General features: G+C 39.9%; 4 protein-coding genes across 5 annotated transcripts in view; 3 read left to right on the forward strand and 1 right to left on the reverse strand.

The window, feature by feature from the left end:
* mettl8 (methyltransferase like 8) overlaps positions 1–650 on the reverse strand; it is a 6,462-nt gene extending 5,812 nt beyond the window's left edge. The window contains exon 1 of the mRNA XM_035676152.1: positions 528–650. The gene's annotated coding sequence lies outside the window, so the exon portion shown is untranslated. The remainder of the gene's footprint in view (positions 1–527) is intronic.
* On the forward strand, positions 206–5,838 carry dcaf17 (ddb1 and cul4 associated factor 17). Its single transcript, XM_035676149.1, is given in 15 exon segments — positions 206–611; positions 614–756; positions 861–964; positions 1,843–1,933; positions 2,036–2,172; positions 2,273–2,351; positions 2,678–2,767; positions 2,854–2,961; positions 3,136–3,238; positions 3,357–3,499; positions 4,145–4,254; positions 4,428–4,515; positions 4,671–4,754; positions 5,235–5,390; positions 5,477–5,838. Coding segments are annotated over 15 exon segments (1,566 nt in total). The 5' UTR covers positions 206–583; the 3' UTR covers positions 5,579–5,838.
* A 1,892-nt stretch (positions 5,839–7,730) lies between these two features.
* LOC118339096 (cytochrome b reductase 1) lies at positions 7,731–9,753 on the forward strand. Its single transcript, XM_035676630.1, has 4 exons — positions 7,731–8,017; positions 8,377–8,585; positions 8,871–9,025; positions 9,168–9,753. Exons 1-4 carry the CDS (start codon positions 7,831–7,833, stop codon positions 9,445–9,447), a joined length of 831 nt encoding a protein of 276 aa, XP_035532523.1. The 5' UTR covers positions 7,731–7,830; the 3' UTR covers positions 9,448–9,753.
* Positions 9,754–9,983: 230 nt separating this feature from the next.
* dync1i2a (dynein, cytoplasmic 1, intermediate chain 2a) overlaps positions 9,984–18,406 on the forward strand; it is an 18,285-nt gene continuing 9,862 nt past the window's right edge. Inside the window, exons 1-6 of one of the 2 annotated variants that reach the window (XM_035677314.1) lie at positions 9,984–10,109; positions 11,053–11,170; positions 12,250–12,364; positions 14,250–14,337; positions 15,330–15,389; positions 15,768–15,883. In XM_035677314.1, the coding sequence (XP_035533207.1) occupies positions 11,063–11,170; positions 12,250–12,364; positions 14,250–14,337; positions 15,330–15,389; positions 15,768–15,883 (487 nt within the window). In that variant the 5' untranslated portion in view covers positions 9,984–10,109; positions 11,053–11,062. The remainder of the gene's footprint in view (positions 10,110–11,052; positions 11,171–12,249; positions 12,365–14,249; positions 14,338–15,329; positions 15,390–15,767; positions 15,884–18,406) is intronic. The other variant, XM_035677313.1, reaches the window with a different exon arrangement.

An 18,406-nucleotide genomic window follows, 5' to 3' on the forward strand; every position in this document is an offset into this window, starting at 1 on the left:
GCTGGACCCAGTCAATAATAATAATAATAATAATAATAATAATAATAATATATAAATATAATACAGTCAGTGTGAAATGGAAATAAAAAGGAAGAAACTGCCGTTAAGTGCCGTTTGGTTTCTACGTGCTCCAACGTACCAACGGTCGAGAGGAGGGCGCTAACGGTCCGAGCTGGATGACGTGTGCCTTAATTCCGCGAGTAGAAGAAGAAGACTGTAAAGACTACAAACATGGCGCTGGGCAGACGGCAGCTAGCACTGACAGCTAACTAATGCCACATTATTATCCACCAACTTTCAAAATGCTGATACAACTCTATTTATGATACAACCACCCGGTTCAACCAGCGCTGCCTCACACACAACGAACCAACTACGACTTTAGAGCGAAGTTAGAAGATAAAACAGCGCTAATGACTCGAGTTAGCGGATAACTTTTTGTGTTAGATAGCTCGGCAGCAGGTTCACTGGCCTCGGAGAAAAGGAGGTCAGCGAGGGGCTCCCACCTTTTAGTGAAACTGCCTCACCTGTACCTGGCTCTGGCGGTGGTCCTGGTTGCTCAGCTCAGGTGATCTCCTCCACGATGCTACCGGACAGCCCTCCTGCAGAGACATGTGCGACCTGCTGATGGCGCCGTGCCGGAGGAAAACAACCTTTAACGCCACCGAGCTGTTGAGCCGGAGGAGCAGAGGTTTCAGGGATGCTGGGACCATTATGAGACACAATATGAAGGTCCTCAGAGCTCTCCTCCTGCAGGTAATGAGAGAGAGAGAGAGGATGGGCTTAGATAGTCACTGTGAGTTAGCTACCTGGTTTCAATGCTGTACTAATACACTATATTTATGTTTGCTGTATTGTAGGACAACAGGAATTTCATTAAAGTATGGAGCAAGACCTCAAAATCCACAATAATGTATGAGAATGGTAAAATCTACTTTGAGAATTACCAGAACTGCTACAACTGGTGAGTGAATAATTTACGTATTACTAATTATTTTAAATCTCCAGCACACCTTTCCTGAAGGGACCCCTTTTCTAATCATTGTGTGAGCTCATTAAGTAACATATTTAATGGATATTTAATGTTGTATACCTGATAAACCAACAAACAACCCAAATAGTGAAATAGGAAGTTTGTGTAAAACGAGCGAGTTGGATGAATTTTGCAGACTTTTTCCTGTGAAGGAACTTTTTATAAAATTATCTCTTTATGTATATATATTTATAACAATCATACATACTGTCTAAGCAATCCATTTCCTTTAGTTTTCTTCACAAATTTAACAAAATGCTGAGATACAGGCCTATATCTTACACCCCTTAAAATCAAGAAGGCCTCACAACCCCCTGTGAAGCTTTGGCGACCCCTGGTGGGGATCCTGACCACCAGGTTGGGAAACACTGCCTTAGAGCTACATGTGCATTTCAACACATGTGAAATTGGCATACATAAGTCACATAATAAATAAGTATTGTAAGTATTGCACACAGTATTTGTTTATCTCTGAAAAAATCACTGCAGGACAGCGGTGAGATGCCACACCATGATTTTATCTAAACCTTGCAACTCAGTCATGAGATATTGCCTTCTTTTTTGAGTTTGGTGGCAGGCCTTGTCTCTTAGAATACATAGCTTGCCAAATAAATTTGTACCCATTTGATTAATTTCATCTACCAAATTAAAATGAGTACTATGCAATGTAAAAACATGAGTGCATTTTGTCGTGACGTATATGGTGTGAATGTACGGGGCATTCAGGTGTAAAACTGTAAGGGGCGACTGATAACAATAAAAGGTTTATACTCCGACACACAATGAGCGTTCAAATATTGTGGTTTCAGTGTTCATTCAGAGCCTCAGGTTCTATACAGATTGCCTAAAAGGTCGAAACTGGAGAAATTTGAGGATGCCTTGCTGTGTCAGAGCCCACTTGTAAGTGAAATTAAAAACCTTTTTTAAATTAAAGCTGAATTTACAAAGACCAGATTTTAACAACTGAGGTTCTGATGGATGTTAAATTTGTCTTGTTAACAGGACAAAACATTATCCTCCCCCTCTGATCATAAACCCAGCCTCTTGGCTCTGACAGCCAATAACTGGCTGTATCGCCTTTCAACTGAAACGGGAGAAGAGCTGCAGAGAGTTTACCTCTCTCCAAACCATAAATTCAGGTACTGTTCATTGTTCATTGTGTGGAGATGAATGCATTTATTTTCAGTTTCAGTACATTAAAAAACCTTTAACCTCACTCTGTGTTGTTTTAATTGGTAGGTATCTTGGCTGGGATGTTTCTCAAGAGATGTTTTATGTTAAATCTGTTCAAAACAAAGAAACATCTTTACAACGACAGGTACAGTCAATCTGATTATTTGCATAGGATCTGTGCCTTATTGAAAAGGATCTGTACATCATTAAGTCAGTCAAGGAATTTAAGTATCACTAGTCAAAAGCTGCAACTTCTGATTTTCATTATCAATTCATCTGTTGATTACAATAATCACTTCCTTTGTCCAACCAACACTTCTAAACAACTAAAATGTTAAATTCACAATAATCAGAAAATCAGAAAAAGCAAAGAATCTTGACATTTGTTGTTGCCCATGAATTAATCAACTATTCATTTTACTACTTCTGCCAGGACACGATCTCTGAATCTGACTTTATGTATTTCCTCAGGCAGGTATCACTCAGAATACAGTGATGCACCTGGCCATCTTTCATGTTTTCCCCTTGCAAGTTGTGGGCATTTTGGAGATCAACAAAAAGGTATGCAGGTTTTATTTGTAGTCTATTCCATTTTTCAAATGCGCCTGCAGGAGTGATGTGTTATTATTTAAATGTTATTCTTTCAGGTGTTTGGAAATGGTGTTACCGATGTGGTTCTGTCTCAGGGCGTCCTCGTGGTGTCTTACAGCAACAAGTCAGTGAAGCTGTACAGCTTTGAGCACATCATCCAAAGGGTATGTATGATTTCCCTGCACATATTGAGCAAGGTGAATATTTTATGTAACTGCATCAGAAATATATTTGTTGAAAGTTATGTACCTGTGGTTATTTACATATTCAGTGTTTGATAATCCTGCTGGCTCATCTTTCTGCTTACAACTGTCTGTGTCTATCTTCTTTGTTTTTAGTACTTGGCAGAGAAGTTAACACTTGGAAAGCAAAGCTCGCTTCTCGGAGGCAAAACAGTGGGAGATGTCCCGTTTGGTATTCCAGTAAATATCCAGATCACAGGTGAGTCTGTTTTAAAGTCCAGACCTGCAGGAGATTGTAGTAGACCTACTTGGCCACTGTGAGCAGGACTGTTTTTCATTACAAAGTAAAATGGCAGGTTTTTTTCCTCATTGCACAGATTGCCCTCCAGTGCTTTTCGAGGTGTCATGCTCTAATAACAGTATCCAGATTGGAGGCTACCCATGGCACTACATCTATACACCCCCACATAAAAATCACAAGGGGACTCACCACATCTGTTCACTCAAGGACAGCACTATGGTAAGTTTAAAGAACCCTTTGTAACCATACACCATAACAGAACATTTCAATAATTATTTGGTTATTTGAGTACAAAAATGTAGCATGTGCTTGGCTGTAATAGATAAATGCCCCCAGTCTTGTTGTGTGTTAGACTTAACTGCCATCAAATTGGCCAGAGCCTATTGAAAGTGTCAGCGTAAAAAGAGCCACAGATGTTTGTGACAGTCTGTGTAGTCAGCTGCTGGACAGAGCAGGACTGAACAAAACCTGTAATCACTATTTAAAACCCCACAAAATGCTCCAGCTATGTCTCTGCAGATCTCTCTGCCAACATTTCCAACACACAAGAAAACACAGTTTTGTTTGCCCTTATCAACCTGTGTCTGAGTACTGGTAAAAATAGTGCATATCCATTTTAATAGGCCAATTGTTGCCTGTTCCACAATCATGTGCTTTACAAACTCTGAAGTGCACAAATCAGGTTGCACAAAAAAGTTGTCATTAGATCCAAAGTAACAACTATCCTGCTAAATTTTCCTTTTCTTTTAGATTTTTTTTCAAGGGGAAACTTACCCGTAGTTACGTACTTATGGTTGTACATGCAGTATGCTTTACAATGAATAGTGCCTGTCCTAGTTAATGAGGGATATTTTATGACATTAGGCAACGAACGGAATACAAAACATGAGCTGCTGCTCACTAGAGAGCGATGGCATCTTCTTCCACCCTGACGACTCAGGAAGAATCATTCATGTTGGACCTACCACCATAAAGTGAGTACTACAGTCAACCTTTGGTAATATGTCTGTGGTGTGGAGGCAAATATACCAGCCAAGCAAGCAACAAAAGAACTCCCTATTGAATAAAGGATTCAATCTTTGGTGCATTTTTATTATCTTATTATACTGGACAGGTTCCTCAAGAATATATTTATATATTTTTTAAGTGTCTTAAAGATCCTCGGTGAACTGAACAGTGGTTTGCCATCAAAGGTAGTTGAGGATTACTCTATGGCGACCCATCGAAACAACACTGTAAGTCCTGCTCATTTACCTACAATGTGCTGTACTCATATTCTGAATGAATCTGCCTCATATGTGTGTATCACATGTTCACTGTGTCATTGGTGTGAAATCTAACTCGGTCTACTCAGTCAATTAAAACTGAATGTTTCTGCTTCCTACTGCAGCCCACCTCACAAGTCACTGTAACCTCATCGGGCCGCACAGTGAAGAGAAGATTTCATCAGCTGGATGATGACCCAGATCAAGAGGTACCGAAGTGCTTTTAAACGCTTTACTCATTGATCCTGTATCTCTGCAATGAAAATACTTAATGTGCTTGTTTCAAAGAAAGATGTACTAGCACACAGTCTCACATATCTTTTTAAAAGTGAACTCTCTTCATATTCTGTACTTCCTTGTTGTTATCAAATAGCATAAAAAAGACCAATAATCATGTAACAAGTATTACAAGTTGATAAAGGGCAGGAACACTTACGAATAAAGGGAGAATTTACTACATTAGCTTAAGTGTTTAAAGCACTGTGGCTTCTTATAAATAGCTTTTGGATCAACACATCATCTTCCAGCTGGAAGTGTCATCACGTCCTCAGGCCACTGTGTGTATGTAGGAGAACAAGTTTCTGGGGGCACCCTAACCAAAATCAGACCAGTGGTGACTGGTACACCACCCGAAACATTTATTGTATTTTTCTTTTTAGTTTACAACAATGAACGTTTTAATTGTACAGACTTTCCGTATGGTGGAATATGAGGATGAGCTGGACCTTCTGGCAGTAGTGGTAACTAATGGCGAGGAGGGAGAAGGAAGAGCCCACATCCGACTGCACGACAACCAGAGCGGGCAGTTACTGCGGACGGTTGATCTGGTTGAGCCTTGGGATGAGGTGAGTGACCTGATGTGACTGTACCGGCGGTAAGCTGATGTTGCCTGCGTATATGGATTCATGTGTGCTCTTATCTTTTGTTTCAGACTTACCGACACGAGTTGTTCTTTGACAAAGACACAATTGTTCATGTTGAACAAAAGAACACCAACTTTTGCTGCCATCTTTACAAACTCAGCTGCCAGTAATTGAGCGAATGAAGCTCATGGAAATCATTTACTTTTATAAAGACTGTGTACATATTTGTTTCCAACTTTGTACAGCTGTTCTGTAAAACCCATAATGCTGTTCACATCTGGATCACTGTGTCATTATTTCTTTGGTGTGATTTACACTTGATAATAAAGTCTGCACTGTATTACTGTTAACCATGTTCTGTCTGACACCTATCAACATTTATTTTCACTGTTTCCCTTCAATTAAAATGTTCTATTTTTCCAAGTTACTCTGTATTTCTGCCTTCTGTTTTCATCATGCTCATCCAAGTATTAAGATAATTGTGCATTATGGCGACTTGCTTTCACAACCCACAGTTTTAATGTGTTAGTTTATTCCATAAATTAGCTGGTGTAGCCCAGCTTTTCATTTGAAATGTAAGGTTTTGAAGCTACAGTCGTACTAAAAGTCCTTAAAATACATCTCTCTATCTGTTTCTTACCATGAGACACTATTTTCTTTTAAAGTTGGAATAGTTTTGGTTATTTCAAATGAGAGATCCCTTCTCTGAGCTCTTCTCCCTGGTTGAGAGTGGATGAGGCAATTTAGTAAAATCTGAGTCTGAATATGAGGACAGTTGCTGGCTATTTGACTATGTTGGCAGGCTACTGTCAATCAAATCTGATGGAACCACATCCACACAGTCGCGATGAAGTACGGGCCTGTTTCACAAAAGCAACGTTTTAAGGGGCTTTAAGCTTGCTTGTGTTAACCAGAGCAACCATGAATGTGGACGTGTGATGTAAATTATGAGCTTTAAGGTTTAACAAGAGTGCTTTACACCTTTCATATCAAACTTTAATATGTGCCTGTCATGCATGAAAAACTTAAACAGTACAAAACCTTTCCTATCCTTTTTAAGGACATATATACATCATACTCACACCAGGAATGGGTTGACTGACACTGAGTTACCCTCTGTTGCAGCTGTCATTGTCTACAGACTCCCCAGGACCTGGCAGTGCAGCAAAGTAATGACCCTGTTTAATTAAGTAAAATACTTAAATACCACAATATATAATAACTATTAAAAGTAAAAGCCCTTCATTAAACTAATAAGTAAATGTAACTATCCAAAATAAAAGTGTTGTTGTTCTGCAAGTTATGTTATTATATTTTACATTATTAAGTTATGAAGACTATGAAGTAAGTAGTCAGAGGAGTTACACAGTGAAGTCCAGTGGTCCCCCAACCTAGGGGTCGGGCCCCTTCAAAGAGACACAGAATAAATCTGAGGGGTTGTGACACGATTAATGATTTCACGTTCACCCCCTCAAGACCAAACATTAAAAATCATGCTCCAGGAATGAATTAGTTTCCCTTCTGATGGCAATCTGTTGCATCCACTGCAGAACCCTCCTAGTTTTTCTGTACCACCGGCTTTGTATGTACAGCAAAGATCTGTTTAAACAGACATTAGTGATGTGGGCTCCCTCTCTGACTCATACTCCCAAATAAAAGATGACACAATTGCTTCTATAGATCATGAACATTAAAGCAAAAAAACCTATATTTGGTTACCGTATAAAGAACCTGAATGGCCTCTTTATTATATTATTACTCTGAAGAGCACATTGTGACTTGTTTAGCACTTACAACTCAAAGTTTATGACTTGGGACTGTTCAAAGACTTGAGATTTAGTTGTGACTTGCAAAACAATAACTTGGTCCCACTGCTGTAACTCCTACATTTCTATCAACATTTTGTCTCTAATCTTTTAGTGAAATATTGAATCATTTTGAACAGTTATTTTAATGAAACCACCACAGACATCAGAGACAATGAGACTAAACTACTCCAGCCACCTGTTTAATCTTCTAACAAGTTGTATTTCATAAACTGATCATATGTGGAGGATTTTATGTAAAATCTTGATTTGAAAAGTAATTAGTAACTACAGCTGTCGGATAAATGTGGAGTTAAAAGAACTTCAAAATAGTACTTAAGGAGCCTACAAAACAGAAGTTAGGGACACTTTGTACACACTTAAAGCTCAAACTGTGAACGCCTTTAAAGAGAAAAAACTTGTTTTTTATAATAACTGGCTCCAGACTCTTCTGTAACCACAGAAGTTACAAAACGTCTTACGTCTTTCCTCCAAACATTGGCTCGGCTGTGGGTCATGTGACCGCGGTCCGTCCTCTCCAGCCTCCACTTGAAGCAGTGTGTATTCGTAGTAAGGGTCGCTCCGTCCTGCTGCTGCCGCCGCAAACACTGCTGCTGATGGAGGATTGGAAGCAGTTCCTGGCGGCTCTGTGCGCCGCCGCCGCCGCCGGGGTCCTCTCCATAATATTCGTGCTAAGATGGGCTCTCCACTATAAGGAAGGTTTAGCCTGGGATGGAGGACTGGCCGAGTTCAACTGGCATCCGGTCTTAATAGTGACCGGGTTTATTTTCTTGCAGGGAATAGGTGAGTTTGTAAGGTTGTTTTTTTTTAGTTGGTTTTTATTGTAAGAATGTGGATTTCGGATGTGGGCGTTGTTTTGTTTACACGTGTGTAGATGTAAACAACTTGAGGAAATTCTCGATCCAGAGTTAAGTTACAGAAAGCTCTGTGGGGGAGTTTACCTCGGATGAACTCACACTTAGAAAGAAAGTGTTTGATTGTTCAGCTTGGGTGTGAATTATGAGTTTAGTCTAATTTTAAGGTTTAACTACATAAGAAAATAGCTCTCAGGGAAGCATAAGACAGTACTTTCCACCTTTTAATATCAAACTTTAATATGTGCCTGTCAACTTGTTGGCTGACACTGTTACTCTCTCCTGCAGCCATCATTGTCTACAGACTCCCCTGGACCTGGAAGTGCAGCAAACTAATAATGAAGTTCATCCATGCAGGCTTGAACTTACTGGCCTTCATTCTCGCCGTCATATCTATGGTGGCAGTTTTTGACTTCCACAATGCTGCCAAAATCCCCAACATGTACAGTCTGCACAGCTGGCTGGGCCTGATAGCTGTGATACTGTACTGTCTGCAGGTAAATAAGCTATTTCACATTATTTGCCATTAATGGATAATGAAGGCTTCTGGTTTTGTGGCGCAGGCCTGATAATGAGTAATCAAGTTTTGCATTAAATTAACTTTATTTTGCATGTTCAATCACCTTTACTAATCTGTCTTATGGAGCTACAATACAATACATATATAGTGTGTCTTATACATGTGTGATAATGAGATTCACAAGAAAACTATAGTGAAAAACTGTCTTGATTAGTATAAAATCTGACAAGTGGATGTGTTTTTTTTCTCCTTCACTGAGCAGCTTGTTCTTGGAGTTGTCCTGTACTTGATACCAATTACACCTGTATCCTGGAGAGCAGCGTTTATGCCCCTCCATGTCTTCAGTGGTCTTCTACTCTTTGGCAGTGTTATAGCCGTGGCACTCATGGGCATCACTGAGAAACTCATTTTTGGCCTGTGAGTATTAAAAAAAAAAAGAAATAAAGGCTTGTAATAGTATAAAATTATAAATATAAAAACCTCTTAAACAATGTGTGCAGTGTTAAAGTGCTGCCTCATGGTGGGTATTAACTTTATTTCTTTGTACTTCATCACTAAGGAGCAACCCAAAGTACAAGGACTCTCCCCCAGAGGCGATTTTTGTGAACGTTCTGGGACTCCTGTTAGTGGTCTTTGGAGCTCTTATCCTCTGGATTGCCACTCGAACGTCTTGGAAACGCCCAAGTGACCAGATCTTGCATACCCGGCATACCAATGGGGGAGGTGAGGACAACAGCAAAGTCGGTCCAGCCATGTCTCAGCTGTCCGATGGAAGTGATGCTGAGACCTGCGGGGACATCAGGAGGAGGAGTAACAAACTAGATGATCAGGCTGACTAATTACAAAATACCTGACTTGGAACTGATACTGTCTCGAGTGTTGAATGTATGTACACCCAGTCCACACTGGTCAGAGAAAGACAAGATGAAGAAATCTAATTTAGCTGGTCTTTATATACATAACTTTCTCTGCTGCACCTTAAAGTATTTAATCTTAATGGCATTTTTTTGGGCAACATTTAAATGTAATTGTTGTGGGAGTACACTTTATTGACATACACTGTAAAATGATTCATTCCTATACTCTTTGTATTCTGACTCTTGGGTCTATATTTTACAATAAATATTTGCATCTTCTAACAAGCATACATCTGTTAATATTCTAATTATTGGCTCCACTGACAAACATCGATACAATAGAACACAGTCAATGAATATTATGAGCACTAATGTGGGGTTGTTGTAGTAAACACATAAATATTAATGTTAAAGTCTGTAATACTGTATCATTCATTCACAATATAAAACCACTCCACACTCTTAAACCTGAGTCTTGAGGTTTAACCAAACTCAAAGCTCTCCATTGTTGACTTCCTCTAGCAGCAGCACAGCCACGTCAAGGCAAAATGCTTCTTTTTGGCCCTTCGCGGCTTCCGTAGTTAGTTCTGCAGCCCGTTTGTTTTGCCTGTAAATTGCTTGTCAGGTCCAGAACCTGCTGTAAGGTTTGTAACCTACACATCGACGCAGTCAGCGGTAGTTTTACACTCCTTGTTAAACTCTTTTAGTGTTTGTTGTTGTTTGTTGTTGTTTGTTGTTCGGTCGGAGGAGTTTAAAGCGTTATGACAGCTACAGTAGTTAGCTGCTGACAAACAAAGCTAACTACCCATAAAGGGATTGGATGGTGGAAGTCACATTTTCTGCGACTCGAAAACATGTTTTTTACTGAAGAGCTGACATTAAACTAACGTCAGTCCTGTTTATCTTTAGTGTAGTTACTGATTGAACGTACAGATCCAGTGGATGGCGGAGTTACTCTGCAGCCTGTCAGAACAAGGAAGGCTAACGTTAGGCCGACTGGATGCTAACGTTAGCCTGTTTTCAATGGAAATGCGGCGTGATTAATGACACGAAACATCACATTAACGCGGGGCCTGCTCGCAGTTTGAAAGCGTGTGCAAACAAGCCGATGAGGGCCAGAAAACGAGTCGATAAAACCGACAGGACACCGCCGTGCTGAGCTGACCGGGTGTGCTGTAGGGTGGGGCTCTCTGTTAGCTCTCTGACAATGACTGCTCAGCGTGGCTGTGGGTTTCACAGTCACATGTAGCTGAGAAATGATCCAAACAGCCAGGAGATTGAACTTGCTCAGCTGCAGAGGAAGCAGAAAGCAGTGTTGGACGCTCACTTTAACAGTACAGTCTGGTAGCTTGCTGTCTCCATTTGCTGTGCAAGGTGGTACTGAAGCTGAGAGCATCAGCTGTCAGCTTTAAGGCTTTCAAAGCACTGCCTCTGTTTATATAGGACATTATAAACGCATACAGAGATCACTGGACCACCTGGATGTTTGGCTTTTGTTTAACATGCTCAAGTTTTAAAGATTCACTCTTCTCCAGTGTATTCTTACTGGGACAGGAATAGAAACTGAAATGTGTTGTTTGTTTACAGCTGTGGCATCATGTCTGACAAAAGTGAGCTGAAAGCAGAGCTTGAAAGGAAGAAGCAGCGCTTGGCACAAATCAGAGAGGAGAAGAAAAGGAAGGAGGAGGAGCGCAAGAAGAAAGAGGTATGTTTTTCATTTTGTGTATGTTTTATAATATCCGCTGATATTCAGTACAGAAATGGATACGGAGAACAAACAAAACCATTAATGGCTGAGCAAATGTTTCAATTCAAATGCATATTTTCTCCCTACTCTCGTGATGTTTGAAATGTAAGACATTAAATGTGTTTGAATAATACATCATTGATATCTAACTGGTTTGTACTTGTTAAACTCTCTCCTGAATTAGATGCGTATCAATTATTAAAGTTGGTATTTCATTACAGCTTGACATAATTAAAAACAGTCTCTCCAACCATCCAGATTATATGTATGTTACAATGTAAAGTAACACTGGAACTGTATCTGTCATCATTTCAAATTTTGAGTTTGTTTATACGCATGTGATTTGTGGCAACAATTCATTTTTTACCTTCATTGATTTAAGATGTCCAATACAAGTCAGAAACGGCTGTGTGTTTTGGTGCAGTTGAGCAAGCAGTGAAGTAGAATATATCGAAAAGAATTGGGGAATAATACAATAACAACAAAACAATCCAAGATAAAGTATTCTGACTGGTTGAGTAATCTAGGTCAAGTGTCTGTAAGTTGTTTTTTTATTAACCACAGTGATAGGTTGAATACAGTTTCTACCCAAGATACGAAAATAAGCTCTGATAACACTGTCGTGATATTTCAAACGACTGTGACTTTGTGTGTCGTTAGTTACAAGCAGGAATAATGTCATTGAGAGGGGAGAGCTTTATAAAACCTTTTCACCTTGTGATTTGGTCTGGAAATGATAAAACAATCTACGCTTTCAACACAGGACAAGTAGTGTCTAAATTAAGACTGTCTTTTGGGTTTTTGCCTTTTTCCATAAAGTACTTTCTGCTCTCTGATGTTAGTTATGTTAAATTCTGGCATTAAGTGAAATGAATGCAGATTATTTGTGGATGTGTACTAATCTCTCAGAGCTAGAAATCGGGAAACGTGCAACAAGAGAAGGTTAAGTTTGGTATGCTTTATTGTCTGAGATCATAGCAGTATAATGTGGATATTTAGAGATTGAATAACTGGGTGACACATTATTTTGTTTCTAGGCGGACCAATTGAAAGATGCTGCACTTCACCAGGATGATACTGACCTGGAGAAAAAAAGACGTGAGACTGAGGCTCTTCTACAGAGTATGGGCATAACCTCAGAGGCTCCTGTTGGTACGTTTTATATTACCTGTTGGTGGATTGAACATACTTCTCAGCTGCTGTGATATCTGCCTTTAAATTCTATAATCTTTGGGAAGGAAACTGGCACGTCCACAGTGTTCCTGGAACGTAGCATATTCATATATACTTTTTCAAATATCCTCTTATATACAGTTACAGTAGCTCATTTACCTTTGTATCTCACATACATTGCCATTCTTGTATTAGGACAGTCAGTAGTCTTTCAGTGTTTTGCCTCTTCGACTAGAGTTTGAGGGTATTCACATTCATACTGGGTGAACAGTAGTGGGTTATTCCCCCCAAAGCAGCTCTAACCAGTATGATAATGACAACATACAGCCAAACAGTGTAATGTTATTTACTGGCTAACTCAGTCACCTGACCCCAGTCGAGCTAATCATGTGTCTGACTTGTTAAAGACCAGACTCGAGGGAATAAACTCAAGCAAGAGGTCAATATGGTAATTTATTGCAATGTACGTATGTGCAACCAAATATTAGATATAATAACTTCAGGTTTGTGTTTACTTGTTGTCCTATTACCGTCTGTCTCCTGAAATTATATTAATATATATATATAAAAGGTTGGTGTGGATGAAAGAACCTCTCATTAAAGCTGAAAGCCAGCATTTTAACCCCATAATCTTGTGAGGTTAAAATGTTTTCTTTTCATCATAGTAATTTATGATTCGTTGTGTTTGTAGTTCAGAGCCAAAGCAGCAAAAAATCACTGTCACTGTCCTATTAAGCTGCCAACTAGAGATTCGTTTGTCAGGAACCAAGTAGTAAATGCCATGAAGACATACCATGTCTATTTAGAAAAACAGCTTTCCCACAAATTATACAGATTCAAAGAAAGCCCAGATGTCCCAGTTTGCCACTAGCACTTAAACACAGCATGCAATTGTGCATCTGTGTGGAGCTGGAGAGCGTGAAACGAGTCTCCAAAAACCACACGCAAATAAAAACAAAAACTTGACTCAACACACACATTATAACAATCTGTAAGTACATACAAAAGAATGTCAGAGTGTGTTTTAGACATTTATATACACAGGAAACGATTTAAAAGCGAATATGATCAGATCTGTAAAGCTGAAGTTAAAATATTATTCAGGTTGCGATGTGTGAAAATGTTTTACATGCTCAAATTGCAACATGCATTTGCCAGTACCCAAAATTACGCACACATCTTTGTACACATTTGTAAATCTTATTTTTAATTGCAGATATGATCATTTTGAGTCTTTTTCTCTCCACTTCATGATGACGTAACTAACCAAGTGGAAAGTGGGGGCCTTACATAAATAAGCTGTCAAATATGAGTCTTACTTTAGAGTTTTTTGTGTTTTTTCTTGTAGATTTTACAAAAATGTCACACCTGCCCTTTACAAAGGAAACACAGATAAAAGAAACAAATATTTGTAAAATGATACAACAGACTGTATCAATATTAGCATTCATCCAGAGTGGGAGTGTTAAAGCACTGTTACGTTCCTACCAGCAGGTGGCAGAAGAGATCCATCAGAAAATCTTCACCGGTCTCTCAGGATGCAAAAAAACTTAACATAGAAATGAAAAAACATAATAGTTTTGGGAATTTCTTTAGTAATCTGTCTGATATACTTGTCATTGCATTTATTCAAACATTCATTCAAAGATAAAGTCAGTGTAATTGTGTCATTAAAGCTCCAATATGTGTTGACATAAGCTCACAGCTTAAGTGTGTTATTTACACACTCTGTATATTTAACTTGCTTTGCTCTAATGTGAAAGCTTCACACACATGTTCTCAAACATGTAGGTGTTTTATATTAAGACTGATAACATCCGTACAGCATTTGAAACAATAAAGCTGCCTCTGTCTTACTATGTAGTCCCTCCTCCCATGTCTCCAACTACGAAATCGGCGGGCACACCAAGTGAGGCAGGGAGCCAAGACTCTGATGGAGCCGTGGGACCCAGGTACACACACACACACACACACACACACACACCAAATGTTTCCCCTCATCTCTAGTACTGTACGGTACATTACAAGAGTAGAAACAATGCCAACATCCCTATTTAGGAAGAATTGAAATGCGCTTATGCTTTATCGATGTTTTGTCATCTTATGCTTATGCCAGCTTCTCCAGCCTCTTGCTTTGCAGATGTGTTGTACAGCCAATTAGCAATAAGTAATTTGAATACTGCTTTGAAAAATGGAGGTCTGTTTTAGCTTTGTTCACTTTGCATCACTGCAGGACACTTCAGACAAAGGCTGTGAATATATTTTAAGCATGATTACACGAAGAACTGAGCTAAACTCTTTCATAAAGTCTCACACCAATACAGTGAACGATGACGGGTTTATGCCGACTGAGCGCATGTTTATTTAATTTGTATGTCGTTGAATTAGGACGATCCTAAATTAACAATAAAACAGCAGGCTGCTGTGATGCCTGGGGGACTTCTTAACCCCTAATTAGAGCCCCTTCCCTGGGCTGAAATTCAAGCTCCCCCAGTGTCCCATCAGGCCCAGGGAGCTGTTCCCCCTACCTGTTGACTCATTTCCCTCACCAGCATGGCCATTTCCTACACACATGGAGGTCATGTTTTCTCCCTGAGGGTTCTCTCTCTCCCTCCCTCTCTGTCGACACAACACTCAGAGCCTTTGGTGTGACACAGTTCAGGTTGTATCAGCCCCGCAGGCTGCACATTACACCCCGTGTCATCCCGCTCATGAGGGTCTGTGCATGTATGCATTTTAAGCAGATACATTCTTCCACCTCTGAGGCAGTTTCAAGCTGGATTTACACTGAAAAACATAAAAAGATCCGGTTTTAAGTATGTTTTGATAACCTCGGATTTCAGTCAGCATGTTGTGTGCCATAATGCTAACTTTATTTCCTCTCCTCATTTGTGCTCGCTTGTCTCTCTCACTAATGCTGCCTTGTTGCTGTGACACTAACCAGGACTCTGCACTGGGACTCTGACCCGTCCACTCTTCAACTTCACTCTGATTCTGAGCTGGGGTACTGGACACTCTCTTCTCTCCTTTCCTGGTCATTTTCCCTTCTCTCAATCTATGGCATGATTACTGTGTCTTTCAAAGTCATTATTCAGTTAAGGAAGTCCAGGAAATCAGTCAAGTTGTGCATGCAAGAGTGGTCAGACAAAACCTTTTAATTAATTCACACTGGTTGTTAAACTAATCTGAAGTCTTTACCATCCCATGAAACACTCATTTACTTACTTTGATCAGCACACTCACATGGGGGTGAAAATTACTACAAAAACTGATGAGAACAGTTACAGTAGAGTGACTGTTTAATATGATCTTTTTCTTAAATTCATTACTGTTTTGTTGTGATATTGAGCTGTGCAAAGTTTGAGTTTTTCTGTGCTTTTAGGCGTGGAACTGCAAAACTGGGAATGGCCAAAGTCACACAAGTGGACTTCCCTCCACGTGAAACTGTGTCCTACACAAAAGAGACGCAGACGCCGGTCCTGACCCAGCAAAAAGAAGGTGATTATCACATATTATACAGGTTAAGTGTGACTGTGTGGTTGAATATGTGAGTGCTTTACACCAATTTAGTGGCCCATTAACATGCATAGCTTCTTTTCTGTCAAAAGTTGTGTTTAGGTGCAATGGTGCACCACCTCTTGCAGATTATTCATTACACACTTGTTGATTTGAGATGAAAGTAAAGGGAAAATGAGGCCCAGGAAACATAAGAAGTCAAAAGAGAGATTAAATTCAGACAAGCCCTGCTCCTCTGAACCTCACAACCAACTCTGCTTTGGTATAATTAATGAGCAGGATGAGAAAACCAGTGACAGGAAGGAGAAATGCGATTTGTGGGGTAGATATGAATCGGTGCGCATACGACTGCGCTCTGCCTCTGAAGCATGTCAATATGTATGTAATTGCTGCTCTGGAGCTTTCATGCGGTTGGCCAAAGAGAATATTGGAGCTACTACTAACATCCACATGTTGAACACATGTTCCATAAAATATGCAATATTTGAGGGTGTGCTGCTCGTTCTTTGTTGATTTATGTAATGACAGATGGCGAACAATGCGCTCGACTGAAATCCTGATTAGGTTTTATGTTTAGCATTCTAATTTTCTTTTGTGCAAAGAGATATCAGAACTAGCCGCAGATCCTGCAAAACCTTGAACTGCAACGGAAGTCCACATTGAGTCTGTCTTTTTTTAGCTGTTTGTTCAATTTCTTTGCATCAGCTAACACATCTTTTTTTAAGCATCCTTGAAAGCCTGGTTAGGGTTTTAAACAGTGTACTGATTGTCGGTTGTTGTCCCATCAGGTGATGTGTAGAAAATTCTGAGGTGGCATGCAGCGCGAGTAAGATTAAATTGTGTGATTTTGTGGAAAACTATGAGCAGAACTAGTGAAGGATGAAGAGCGTCCCTCTGTTCCTCGTCGCTCTTTTACTCTGGACTCTACTGGGCATTGTAAAACTGTGTTAAACAATGATGGTTTCTGCCAGCTGTTCAACACGAGGCCCCCTTCCCCTCTCTGCCACTATGTAATCATTTCATCAACTCCCTCGCTTCCCTGTCTTCTCCCTTCACCGAACAGGCACATAACAAAACACACTCAGTGACATTGTGCATTTTCACACCATCACTTCTGGAACTCGATGAGACGGCATCCCCTTCCCAGCTTGCTCCCCTCGGCGCATTTTTGATGTGTGGGGTGGCGTCAGGCCTGTTCTCTGATTGAGCGATTTATCATGTTGTCAAAAGGAGGCAACGGCGCAGCACTCTCAAGGTCAGCAGGCGGTGGCATTAGAGGGAGAGGCTGCCGTGTCCTGGCTGCTGCAAACTGACGGTTCCCACAGTGTCTGCAAGACATCTCGGAGAAAGGAGTAAAATATTTTAACATCACCTTCCCTATTGACCCAAAGAACCCCAACGGTTAAGGAGAATACATCTTCAGGTTATTTGTTTGTTATTAACGGGGACAGTATTGCATCATTCTACCACACGAGATCAAGTGGACAGTCTTTGTTAGCCTGGCGTTCCTTGAAATCTCCGCTCAGATGACAATTTTTACATTAATTCTCCCACATCTTTCATTTGCCAAGTTTGTGAACCTGGGACAACATTGTCAACAACATTGAATTAGTGCTGTTCCATCTGTAAAAGTAGTTTTCGGTTCTTTTTGATTCAAGCCATCAGATTGGTGAATTTGTGTGCCGCCACTACAGTAAACCCAGACTGCACTAGTACGTAATATGCAGCATCAGTATGCACTCCTCAACAAGAGGCTGTAATTATGGAGTAAGATATTGTTGGAGGTTTGGGGGGGTTGGTGGTGGTGGTGGTGGGGTGTGTGGAGTGGTTGGTCTGCTACAGCGTTTTAAAAGGCTTGTCAGGAATATGAGTATGTAGAGCAGTTCAGTAAATCTAATATTTAATTGAATGTGATTGTTTTAATCACTCTGAATTCAGAGGCAGGTCAAAACTTTTAATCACAAAAGCCCTTAATGGCCTTCTTATGTGAAGTGCCACTTGTAATTGTGGTCAGCTTTTATGCACTTGATGATTAGTACTGTTAAATATCTATTGTATACCTCTGTCATACAGTAGCTAATCATTCGAACAGAGAACTTGGGGTATTCTACTTTTTTAGTATTTTTTTTTTTTTAAATCATTTTTGTTCTCAATCTCCTTTAATAAGATTGTGAGACAGATTTAGTTTTTGCTGGTGTTGGATTTCTGCTCAACGTTGGCCTGTTTGTGATCTTTAGACCTCACTGTCATTAGAGACATGTGTCACCATGTTAAAGAAGTTGAAAACAATAGACTCCTGTTTCACAGCTGACTAAGTCTTGAACAGTGTTATCAGATTGACAAGAAGTCTGACTGCTGATGTCTTGGTTTTTATTTGCCTTGCAGCAGTTTTAAGTCCACACATGAACACAAATGTTCACACAATTGTTTGCATTTTGTGCTTGAGGTACTCTGTTATAGGAAGTAAGAAATTATAGTGCACATACTTGTGTGTGTGTGTGTGTG

Source organism: Morone saxatilis, unplaced genomic scaffold, assembly GCF_004916995.1.
Source record: "Morone saxatilis isolate NCDOM2014 unplaced genomic scaffold, NCSU_SB_2.0 Contig5, whole genome shotgun sequence".
Classification (NCBI taxonomy): domain Eukaryota; kingdom Metazoa; phylum Chordata; class Actinopteri; family Moronidae; genus Morone; species Morone saxatilis.

Coding starts and splice junctions, on each gene's coding strand:
- LOC118339096 (XM_035676630.1), top strand. CDS start 7,831: ATGGAGGATTGGAAGCAGTTCCTGGCGGCTCTGTGCGCCGCCGCCGCC. Junction 8,018..8,376: donor TATTTTCTTGCAGGGAATAG/GTGAGTTTGTAA, acceptor TCTCTCCTGCAG/CCATCATTGTCTACAGACTC. Junction 9,026..9,167: donor GAGAAACTCATTTTTGGCCT/GTGAGTATTAAA, acceptor TTCATCACTAAG/GAGCAACCCAAAGTACAAGG.